This window comes from Cibotium barometz, chromosome 28 (genome assembly GCF_041138505.1).
Source record: "Cibotium barometz isolate CiBa-2024 chromosome 28, ASM4113850v1, whole genome shotgun sequence".
Taxonomy (NCBI): domain Eukaryota; kingdom Viridiplantae; phylum Streptophyta; class Polypodiopsida; order Cyatheales; family Cibotiaceae; genus Cibotium; species Cibotium barometz.
The window spans coordinates 11,620,901-11,634,034 of NC_141073.1; the positions used below are offsets into that span (position 1 = coordinate 11,620,901).

General features: G+C 37.5%; 1 protein-coding gene across 1 annotated transcript; it reads right to left on the reverse strand.

The window, feature by feature from the left end:
- Window positions 1-11,156: 11,156 nt before the first annotated feature.
- LOC147622486 (uncharacterized) lies at window positions 11,157-11,965 on the reverse strand. The gene is made up of 2 exons (XM_086822650.1): window positions 11,875-11,965; window positions 11,157-11,756 (listed from the first exon to the last, which is right to left on the reverse strand). Exons 1-2 carry the CDS (start codon window positions 11,956-11,958, stop codon window positions 11,331-11,333), a joined length of 510 nt encoding a protein of 169 aa, XP_086678776.1. The 5' UTR covers window positions 11,959-11,965; the 3' UTR covers window positions 11,157-11,330.
- Between the last annotated feature and the right edge of the window lie 1,169 nt (window positions 11,966-13,134).

Below are 13,134 nucleotides of genomic sequence, written 5' to 3' on the forward strand. Positions count from 1 at the left end.
GACCTTCAAACTAATGAAATATGATCAAAACATTCTTGAGTATTAATGTTTAATTTAATTTCTTGTTTGTCGATCAGGAAAATATGCAAACGAGCACGGTTGTTTTTGTGCTCTATTGTAGACAGAATGGTGCTGTCTGTTTGCTGTTGTTGATCCTGCTCATTGCAGGCAGCTAGGCAACAACCAGGCAGCACTATTCTGCCCAAAAAAAAATTTCTGCTACAGCGTCGGTATATGCCCCGGTACCAGAGTCGGTATATACATTGGTATAGACGCCGATTTACACCTCGGTATATAATCCGGTATAGACGCCGGTTTATCCGTCGGTATATAAACCGGTATAGATGCCGGTTTAAGCGTCGGTATTACCCCCGGTGAGCGTCGGTATAGGCGCCGTTATATGCACCGGTATTAACACCCGACACTTATACCGACGCTACGGTTCTGGCACTTATACCGGCGCGTATACCGATGACGAGGCTTTTTTAGACCCCGTTAAATAGCGCCGGTACAAGCCCCGGTATTAGGCTAATATGTAGTAGTGCTCACAACCTTGCTTCTATGAAAATAAGTAGTAACATATCATGACAGAACATTAAAAAATTCTAAACTAATTAAATGAGTTATAAATGATCATTAGTCATAGGACTTAGTCCACAAGAGATTCCGCTTCAAATCAAGATAGCTATATTAGTGATATTCCTCATTCTTGAAGACACATACAATAAAAAACACCAAATTAACAAAGATAGCCTTTAGGATTACTAAATATTTATGTTATATCAATAAGAATTAAATATTGTAAGAAATAAGTAAAGATTAAAGTAAATAAATATTAAAACAATAACAAATATTAGCTATTGCTTTGATTTACATAACCTTGTTGCTTACAACCTTACTCCTGTGAAAAAAAACAGCAAAACATGAACACAAAACATAAACAAACCTTAAAACTATGATCATTTCTCACATCAAGACAAAATATAAACAAAACCAACCTATTACTATTACTTAGAGGAATTTGATGCGACTTCAGTTCAAGATAGCTATGTGTGGTACATAGAAGAGGAAGTTCACGTGAGAAAACATGCATAAGCCACTAAGTTTTTGTCCAAATGAGATGAAATTTTATGAGAAGAGATCTATGGCATAGCTATAAAAGTTTGTGAAGAAAGAACCACATTTGAAGAGGATATGACGAAATTGAATTCCACCAAAAAAAGGGGAGAAATGGAAAGATAGTGAAATGCAAAAGGAGGGAAAGTAGAAAGTTCAAAATAAAAACAGGGGAAAAAAATAGGTTTAAAACTTCCATGTGTTGACCTAACATGAAAGAATAGTTTATGGTGAAAACCACAAGAAAATCTGACGTTTCTCTATTTTTTGAAGTTGTGGGCTCTATTTTTTATTATCCTAAGAGATTTGGGCAAAGATATGACAAAAATATCCATGTCACATGAATCTAGAATCCCAGAGCTTTCATTGGTTAGGCCATTGTTTTTTTATTCACTCCTTAAGGAGAAAATTAGAGACTCCATATTTCTCCTAGCGTGTGTGAGCAATTTGTCCCATAATTTGGTTTGTTTTTCCTTTGGTCTTTAGCAACAAAACCAAGATCATATTTAGAACAATCACTTTTCCAGGAAATATGCCAGTTGGAGCATTTTTTGTAATCACCTTTTCCCACCTATCAGTCATGGAAACATATACAACCATAAGGATACCCAATGTTCAAACGTTTTTCTTATTATGGAATTGTTTGAAGACCCATCTCTGCACAATTCTTACATTTGTTTTGGAGGTTACTTATGTTTATAGAGGCCAAAATATTTTTTTTATATGATAGGTATGTATGGGGGGATTTTGGGGAGTTATGAGACAGCTTTTAGTGGGAAAGACATTTTTTTTAAAAAAAATTAGGTCCATTTCTGGTCGTCTGGACATCGATGTAGGGGGTCCGACAAGGAAAATGATTGATTTGAAAAGTTAAGTAGAGGGAGTTAAAAAACAAATAAGGGGTAGTTGGTTTCGAGTAAAGGGCTAGGGATACAAACTCTTACTCTACTAAATTATAGGGAACACCAGCCCGGCCCGATGAAACTTGTGGGGTATTCAGTTTGAAATGATAAGTAGTCTCGAACCTTACCCCCATAAGCAGTTGGTTACGATCTTGTTCCCTCAAAAAAGGCTATTCTCACTAATTTTTCCTGGTTCATCTCCTAAGGTTAGACATGCCTAAAATTTGGACCAATGAGCTTTGAGGACTTTGGAGTACTGGTGGTGGTGGATAAAATGTGCACTCTGATGCCCTTCCCTTTTATTGGTCCACCTCAACTTCTTTAAAATTAGGAAAGGGATTAAAAATAAAGTAAAAAGGCCCTCAACTCCCTTTTCATTAGGAAAGGGATTAAAAATAAAGTAAAGAGCCTTTCTATATGTCTATTTTCCCCTAATGCGATGTGTTTGAATCAAGTTTTCTCTTATGTCTTATGTTTTAAACCATCAAATGTTTTAGGGTCATATCATTTGCAAAATATTCAATAAGTTTTTGGGTGCCATTTAAAGGCATAAAATCTTCAATCATCCCTTGTTGATTTTTTTTGTAGTTCCTAGCCCAAATAATTCATGGGCTATGTTAGACGTAGGGGGAAGAGAGTGAACCTTGTGTGATTCTCATTTGGACCATGTCTCTAAACCCCATTGACATCATAATTCCTAAGTAAGAGTTTAAGGGGAATTTAACCCATGCAAGGAGATTGCTTGGACCAAATATAGAGAGGGAAAGTGTATCCTTTGATAAAGGTCTAGTTCATTCTACCATAGGCTTTATTGAAATCTACTTCAAATGTGATGCTAGCTTGTTATGACCTTTTTATCCACTCTTTCCCTTCTCATAGAGAGATGATGACATCCAAAAAGTTCTCACCCATTTCACAAAGCCTTTTTTCTCTTTAATACTAATAATTTCCTTCATCTAATATCTTATTTGGGTGGAGAGAGCTTTTTTAATCATCCTGTAGGAAATCTTTTCTTAGTTAATGGGTCTCTAATCTCTTTATTAGCAAGTTCTTATCCCACCTTTATATCAAGCTCCATGTCGGAAATATTTGCTTAGTCAATGGTTCTCCAATCGCTTTATCAACAAGTTCTTATCCCACCTTTATTTAATAATTCCATGATTCACCCTAAGGGTTAGAAGAAAAAAGAAAAGAGAAGTCCATAAACTTGAGAACAAGCTCCTGGCTACTACAGAGGCCACATAAGAAGAGTTCACCATCTCTGACAAGTTAGACATGGTTAGAATAAAAAGAATTAAAAGTATCTAAGAATGAGGATGCCACCATGGGACATGAAGCTCACAAGGACCAACTTTCCAGCAACAACTTCATGACGTAAATGAGAAGGTTTCCAAGTTAGAAGCCAAGCTCAAAAAACAAAAAAGAGAACTCGACAAGATTAAGAAGAAGAAAAAGGATAAGTCCACAAGCTTGAGAACATATTCTTCTCTTGAGAAAATATGTAGGATGATGTATCAATAGATTCCATTTTGTATGCTTTATAGTTTCAATGTGTTTATGCTATGTGTGCTTTTTTTTGGGTGGAAGCATGTTAACATGCTATGCTTTTTGTGTTTTTTAGTAGTAGTGGCATTAAAAAATGGGCAAGTGGTAAAATGTTTGCTAAACAAATCATAAGTTGTTAGAGATTATAGAGTAAGATTCTTTTCATTAAGAGATTTCCAATGATATATAGCATGATAGTAAATTTGCCATTGTGGATCATATTTGGACCTAAAAATTATCATAAAATCATGTTAATTAGCACTATCCTAGACGCAAAAAAGCATAGCATGTTAACATGCTATAATTCTTTTGTATTCTCTTTTTTGTTTCTTTAAAAATTTGTCAAGGCATTTATGCCCTCCGCGTAATATTTTTTTAAAGGACTTTTATTAATAAGAAAATATTACCTAAAAAACTATTATAATGGCTCTAATAAGATCACTCAAAGTATTCAAATAAATAGATATCGAGAGAATACTAGGAATCTATTCCTTTTGCTAGTTTCGTCTATATCAATGTCAATACCATCCATCTCAGAGTTACTACAATGTACTCATTAATAAATTATAGCACATAATGTAACCTACAATAATCAACATTACTCAATCTTCAGTGATATCCCCACAAGCCAGGACCTTTGAAGCCATGATCTGCAATAGTTTCCTATGCCTAATTCTCCACATTTGAGGGTCCTAGTATTAGAGACTTTTGTAAGTACGAGCTAATGTTAGTCCAAAACCTCATGATCATATGGCAAAAATTTTACATATTCATGATATAATCTAGAGCTAATTTTTTATTTTTGGGACCTTTTACATAATCAATTTCAAAATAATATAGGAGATTGGATTGCATTGATTCCAATTCAAAAATAATATAATTTTGGAAGATCCACCAAGCATAATAGTAGGGATCACAAAAGTTTCTCCTAGAGCTTTGCAAATTGAGACTTCATTTCCCAAATAAGCAACGCCTCATTGTCAACCTTTTTGGAGAAAATTCCATCCCTATAAGTGTGAATCCACTTTCACCATTTTCTAACTCCGGTGCATGACCAAATGATACAAATCACATTCTCCAGGTGGATAACAACACATTGAAGAGAGGTAAATTTTTGCCCTCTTTGACCCAATGACCCACATACCTTGGTGAATCAACAACCACTTGAAGGCTCTAATCTACACTTAGAAAAATATATTTTTAAATCAAATTTTGTTAGCTTTGCAAACCCCAAGAATTTTTACACCTATCAAACAGTTAGGGATATTGCATATCCATGAACCCCCATATCCACTGTTTACACCAATATGAAGGCAAGATTGTCTCGCCATTTCATTGCCATTCCCTTATCACGTGGCCAATAATAAACTCTTAATTTCCTCAATCAAGTGTTTAGTATAAGTTTCTAAGTTTCTTTGATTACTATCCTAAGTTTCTAAGTAAAAGTCCTATAGGTCCCTCCCTAATCAAGTGTTTAGTATAAGTTTCTAAGTTTCTTTGATTACTATCCTAAGTTTCTAAGTAAAAGTCCTATAGGTCCCTCCCTAAACTTTTACACTTATGTAATATATATGTGCATTTGTCATCAAATTTGCATCTTAAATTGAGACAAAAAGCTAGATTAACCTCCTCTAAACATGCCCTTTCTACTTTACCATTTAAGAAGATGCTTTTGTCTTTCCCAAGACCTCAAAATAGCTTTCCCAAATTTTTTTAAAATACAAAGATCATGAAACTAAGAGGCTTTCCTTTCTAGGTCCTACATTGACAAGGGCTTACAAGGTGGATATTGGGAAGAAGGCGGTTTTGCCAAGCTTCCTCCAGATTCTAAGTTCTCTAATAATCTAATTGGAATTTAATTTATCAATAGAGGCTCTAATATTTATGAGTCCTAATCCCCCATCCTTTTTTGGTAAAGAACATTTTTACTTTGCACCATTGTCTTTACTACATAAGATCACTATGAGAAATGTGTCACATAGTCGGATTTTTTTTTCCTTTGGTCTCTCTAACAACAAAAGAAACATACCACACATACATGCTTAATGCATCTAGATCTATACATAGGCACCATGCATACATGCTTAATGCATCTAGCTCTATGCATGCATTAAGCTTCTTGCATTAAGCTTTACGCATAAGCCTATTCTTAAGGCATATGCATAACCCTATGCTTAAGGCTTATGCATAAGGCCTATGCTTAAGGCTTATGGATAAGCCTATGCTTGAGGCTTATGCATAATCTTAAGCATTATGCTCAAGCTCTATGCATAAGGCTTAAGCTTAGGCAAAGAGATTGAAGTTTATCCATAGAGATTCAAGATTATGCAAAGAGATTGAAGCTTCAAGCTTATGCATAAGTCTTAAGCTTATGCAAAGAGTTCATTCATTTTGTATGTGGAGTGCTATGCATGCATGGAGTTTAAATGTGTTAAGTTTCTATGCTATGCATAGATGGATAGTATAAGTTTTTTGAACGTTTATACTCTCTTCTGCATATAGCATATATTTTTTATGCTCTCTTTTCTATGCATACGACATTATTTCTATTCATAGAGTTTACATGTGTATAGACATATTATGAAGTGGGATCCTATCACATACTAGAGCATACATAGGCACCATGCATGCATGCATATAGATCATGCATAGAGCTTTCTCATAAATGTGTTACTAATCACTTTTTCTGATATCATGTTTTGTAGGTCTTGCATTGTTGTTCTCTCCTTGGCTTGATATTTTCTAGGTGAGCTCTCTTATTCATGTAATCATCTAGGGTTAACCATATTGAATTCATCTTAAGCCTTAAGGAAGCTTATACACAAGCCTTATGCATAAAGCTCTATGTGTAGGGATTATGCATAAAGATATGGGACATTATTGTAGGACATCTAGAATGTTGGTTAAGTCAAGTTAGGAGTGGCTATCCACAAGTAGGTGGTTATAATCGAGGGGGATCCTTCGATCTTCACTATCCTTCTCTTGTAAAAGAGAAGTTGCCTTTGGCTTTAATAGTGGAGAGTGTGTGGAAAGTCCTCAGAAGCTATCATATTCCAAAAGGGACACTGTCCACCCTGCTTGTCTAAGCAGTATTGTAGAAGGTCTCAACAAAGTTTTAATATCACAACATACCTCTTTTGTTTAAGCTTTAAGAATTCGTATGTTAGAGCATTCTTGTGTTGTTGCCTCTTTTGTTTTGCAGCTCTTGTACTAATCCTCTCTTTCGGCTTCACATAAGAGCGGTAATCTCTCTTCTTCTTTTGATTGCTTAAAGCATGTTTTTCCTTTATTGCACCACCCTTGGGTGCTGGGTTTAGGTTTAGCTTAGGTTTACCTCTATGCATAGGCTTATGTGTATGACTTAAGCATAAAGCTCTATGCGTAGGGCTTATGCATAAAGCTCTATACGTAGGGCTTAGGCATTAAGCTCTATGCATAGAGCTTAATCGATATCTATGCATAGAGCTTAATCTATGCATAGAATAAGGCTTAATCAATGCATTAAGCTCTATGCATAGAGCTTAATTCATACATAGATTAAGCTATATGCATAGATGCAAGAGATAGATGCATTAACCTTCTTGCATTATGATTTATTAATTCATACATAGACAAAGCTATATGCATAGATGCAAGAGATAGATGCATTAAGCTTCTTGCACATTAAGATTTATGAATGCTTAATGCATATAGCTCTATGCATGCTTCTTACAAACTCTAACTTTAAGTATGTGTGTAGGGTCATGGCCGATACCCGAGGAGGTTACAACCCCTTAGACACGTTGCAAAACACCTATGTTATGCCTACACCATAGGCTCTTAGCCCATAGAAGTTCTTTGAGTTTATCTCACAAGCTACTATTGATCAGAGAGCCATGGCACAATCCATCCATCACTACCGCCACACTGATCCCCACTCCCTCACTTACACACTGGCACACACCCCTAGTCGTTGCTTGACTTTGCGTAGACATAGTAGTGGTGGGGGTCATTGTGGTGGTTGTTTTGGGAGTGGTGCCACAGATGCAGTGTCTCCTACACATGAGTGCCCACCCATCTCCTCAGCTAGTACACCACGCACACCTAGGAGTCCTTATGCTCCTCACATGGCAACTATAGAGAAAGTGTATCATGTGCGCAACAGAGACTGCTTATGGATGACATAGAGAAGGAGATGAAAGGGCGCATCCGCCCACTCTTAAAGACTCAATTTGCGCATGAAGTGATGAAGAAGTGGGATTCCCTAGATAAAGATAAGAAAAACTTTATCATTGAGAAAATTAAGAGCAAGTACACTCCCATAGGTGATGTAGTGTCAACTCAATGGATCAACAGTGTCAAGGTTAAAACCATGGCATCGCATAGATCCGAGGTGCGGGATGCTATAGGGGGGAGGCCAAAACCTACTTGGATCAATGGGAGGAGTGGCAGATGATGGAAGCCGAGCATAGTTACACACTTGATAGGTACAACCAGCAGAGGGCAACCGCCGCCCAGGGGCTCGGATGGAGAGTGTCGACTCTTCACACCTTGGTAGTGGTGGCTACAAGTCCTTGCGCAAGTCCTTTGTGAGTTTTTTTTGCAAATCTCTTTCAATCTTTGTCTATGATGTGCATTGATTGCATGCCCTAAACGTTGTGTTAGTTCATTGCTGTAGGAGACCATGGTAGGCCATCCTTCATTTCCGCAGGAGGAGAGATATGGCCTAAACGTTGTGTTAGTTCATTGCTGTAGGAGACCATGGTAGGCCATCCTTCATTTCCGCAGGAGGAGAGATATGGCTACAAGTTTGGCACGCAGGCGCTATTTTAGCAAATGGAGCCTATCAATTGGGGAGAGGCAACGAATGTGGTAAGCATCCTACTACTACTTGCATGCATCTACTCATTTGTATTGGCATGTTTGCATTGAATACTAATTTCTTCTTCTGCATGCATTGATATAGGATATGCCTCATGCAACCTGGCGACGAGTAGTGCGGTGCTAGCCAGGTTTACATAAGGCTTGTAAACATTTTTTTTGTCATGTTGGTATCCATCAATGAATCAACACTTTCATGTAAAATTACTTTGTTACACGTATTTTAGGCTGCCATTTTTACATGTACATATGATGGTCTAGGACATACAGAGTGTTGTTATCCATGCCTTGGATCAACATTGGCATGTAATTACAAACAATGTAATCATCTTTTCGAATTAATATAAAATATAAGGTTTCTCTCAATTGTAAGTACAGTTGGATAAGTACTCTTACCAACAAGTAGAATGGTGTAGCCAGCTGGCTGCACCATTCCGCCCAAAACAAATTTCCTGCATAGGATGCCTATATATGCGATGAAACTTTACTTTTACCGACCATATAATGATGCCTACACGGCACGCATACCATCACCTATGTACCGGGGGGTACACCGGCACGCATATCGGCATTCATGGCATGTATCATGCCTTCTTTAGGCGCCGGTAAAATACCATTCCCTTGTAGTGCACTCTCAACAAACCCAGAGAGTTGGGGATTGAATAGATGAGAAAAAACAGTAAGAAAATCAAGGGAAGCTCACACAATTAACCTCAATAGTAACCAATCTTATATTCTCAACTCTATCAAGATCAACAATAATAACAAAGATCAACAATAATAACAGGAACTGCAGGCTTCAACCATCAAATATAACTAGGAATTAATCTTATATTCTCAACTCTATCAAGATCAACCATCAAATATAACTAGGAATTGTTGTGAGCAATCCTTAATCTAGTCCGAGTTCAAATAGTGATGCAATTTCGAAGGTCGTCGACGCCAACTTGTGTAATACGTTGTATAATTGCAGTTTTCTCAGGCATGCAAATCAAAGGCTTTCAGCTCGGCGAAGCAAGAATTGAGGTTATAAATGGAGCATATTTGCAGGCCGGTGCCAACAAAGAGGTCGTTATATGATTTATACTATAATGCTGAAGTGGGTGCATTAATTTATACATTATAAAAAAAGGTGAACGTTGATGTATAATTCCACAAAAGTTGAAGACGGAAAGCAATACTGCAGGGATTTGTAGCAACTTTGGATGCTGATGAGCGACAACTAGGGCGCCAAGGGGGTGCAGGGCATAGAAAGATGGCTCGACATATTCATGAAGGGTCACCTGTGGTAATTGATGAAGAGGCTGCCGCGCCTGCAGTGACTATAGTTATCGACAACGCTGACGCAGGAGCAGCAGCAAGCCATTTAAGCAGTGATCATGATATTCTTGTGAGCATCATTAGGCCTGAATTAGTCATGTTGCTGCGCAGCTCATCAGCTTGTTGAGACGCAAAAGGCCCCTGCTGTAACAGAGAGACCATCGTCTGCATGACCATGTGGACGCAAGAGCTTTTCATGCAGATTACAGTGGACCGAAAACACACCCTCCCTGGAACAATTATTAATACAGCAAATGTGCTCGTTGGCAATTAACCGGAAAGGGGAAATTATAAGTAATCCAGATGATTAATCAACTCTTGTATCGTATTAAGAATAATTAGTTTGCTTAATCACCTGCTTGCCACGAGGCAGCAGCATTAGCTTGCTGTCGACAGATCAGTTTTACGTATAAGCATGTTATCATGCATATGCTAGTTACACTCTTGCAAAAACTATCAAAAAGAGCAATATATAGGACCCTGGACATTGATTGAATCTGGCGGCCGCATACCATGAAGGTCAATCCTTCTAATTATCATAGCTCTGATCGCACTCAAAGCTAGCCTCTAAAACAGTTTGGGAGTCTTAAGTACATGTATGGCTTGATCTTGAGGTTGTGATTAGCTTCGATAATCTCAGGCTTACTAAGTACAGTTTGAGAGTCTTAAGTACATATATGGCTTGAGCACTCAAGCTCCTCCTTGTGGTAGTATTATAAGAAATTGTACAAGTTTTTGTTTTTGTTGAACTATAATATTAATTCCATTAAATTGAAATAGAAGTAATTGTATATTTGTATGACATATCATTAATCCATGTATTGTTTTTCAAACATGTTTTGACCAAGATTCTTCTTATCAGGACATCAGGGTGAGTATATTTGTATGATAATAAGCACATCGCGTGAGTATTAATATTTGTTTCATGATCGACACATAACGTCACCTCTTTATTTATTTTTTAATAAACCACGTGGTATGGATAGCAATCATAGTACAAAATCCATACAAACGTGTACAGTAACAGAAATCTTAATCAGTAATTAGCGTCTTTACATATATTTTAGATCTCAATCGATAATGCCTTTGCTAGGAGTTGCGTTCAAGTCTAAAGAAAATGACATTTGGCAACTCAAAAATGAATGATTCTTGACGCGTTTTCATGGTTTTTGTTATGTTCACATGCAGCTAAAATGGCTCAAATAAAGCATTTCATTAACAAATCCGATGTTGAGAAGTGTTGAACTATCAACACATGTAACAATCAAAATCTATCAAGAAATCTTTTTAAGCTGTAACAATCAAAATCTATTAAGTTTTGGGGCATAATTTTTTGTACAGGTTTTCGCTTGTTGGGTCGAGTAGTAGTAGTCACAAGATATGGATTGCCTTGTTTGGGAAAATTCTGATTGATTTTCTATATTTAGTAAAACTGATCCGTCGACAGCAAGCTAATGCTGCTGCCCCGTGGCAAGCAGGTGATTAAGCAAACTAGTTATTCTTAATATGATATAAGCGTTGATTAATCATCTGGATTACTTATAACTTCCCCTTTCCAGTTGATTGCCAACGAGCACATTTTCTGTATTAATAATTGTTCACGGGAGGGTGTGTTTTGGGTCCACTGTAATCTGCGTGGATAGTGCTTGCGTCCACATGGTCATGGTCAGCAGCAGACGATGGTCTCTCTGTTACAGCAGGGGCCTTTTGCGTCTCAACAAGCTGATGAGCTGCGCGGCTACTCTTCAAAACATGAACTCGCGGCTTGATTAATTCAGGCCTAATGATGCTCACAAGAATATCATCATTACTACTTATATGACTTGCTGCTACTGCGCCAGCATTGTCGATAACTACATTCACTGCAGGCGCAACGTTAGAGGCGGCGACCCCCTCTTCATCAATTACCACAGGTGATCCTTCATGAAGATATCCAGCCATCTTTCTATGCCCTAAAGTACCCACTTGGCGCCCTAATTGTCGCTCATCAGCACCCGAAGTTGCTACAAATCCCTGCAGTATTTCTTTCCCTCTTTAATTTTTGTGGTATTATACAACAATGTTCACCTATAATTATGATGTATAAATTAAAGCACCCACTTCAGCATTATAGTATAAATCATATAACTACCTCTGTGTTGGCACCGGCCTGCAAATATGCTCCATTTAAAACCTCAGTTCTTGCTTCGCCGAGCTGAAAGCCATTGCTTTGCATGCCTAGGACAACTGCAATTATATAATATTAGGCAAGTTGCCGTCGATTTTAAGGCTGTTAATGCAAAATGTGATCAATTATAACTTGAATTGAGCTGCTTGGTTAAGATATAAATGGAGTCCATTAGATGTATTACCTTTCTCATTGGGCTGCAAGTATGTGGTGGTGGTGAAGAGGAGAAGTCCAAGTCCAAGCACCATAATGATCATCATGTTGGGCCTCACTAACATTTGCTTTTTTGCTGAGTTCTTGTTGATGAGATTAAGGGCTTTAACCAAAGACATTTAGTGCAGCTGAGAAGAGCTTTGGTATAATTTGGTTTACCTAAAAGCTTAGGTGAAGAGCGGGTGATATGAGAAATTAATTTGAGCTAACAAGTGTGGGAAACTGCAAGTTGATAACTGGGACTGAGCGAGCCTTTGTGTGTGGTTCAAGAATCCGAGACTTGACAGTCTAGATTGGATGTACAATATGAACGAGATGTTGTTCGGATTGATGGGCATCTCACAGCCTACAAAGGCTAGTATGAGAAGAGCAAAGAACACCGCTTCCTGTAGGCTTGAAGGCGGTTGAGCTGCCCTATATAGGTGGTTATGAAGGTTTCGATGCTTAATATAATGTAGTAGGAATTTCAAATTTTCAAGTTTAGAGACCCATAATGTAATATTTTGCATAAAATAATTGCAGAGTATTGGCAAAAGGAAATTTATAAGCAATCATAATCATGATGACGATGTGAATAACAACTATATATATTGATGCATGAAGGCAGCATGGTTCAAGGGAAAGTATTAATGCAAGGATTTAATCCACCTCCAAAATATTGTAATGATTTGGCACCAAAGGATTTAATCCACCGTTTGCTAGAGAACAATGCATACCTTAGACTTGGTTGAGTGAAGTCTACTTAGTACTGTCTACAATCAAAATCGTGTTTCTTTAACGTATTTTGGGAAAATGATCCTAGTACCTTAGGTTACCGGGTCATGTGGAAAAATTATCCCTGTAACCACGACGGGAGTCTACAATGGTGGGGAGCACTATGCTTTTAAGGGCACCCTTCCTTCGACTTAGGTTTAGATCGCGGATACGTGATTAATTTGGATTTTGATGGTCTTACAATATAGCTCATATTAGTCAATAAACGGCTTTTGTAATAATATTGTGATTAGCGAC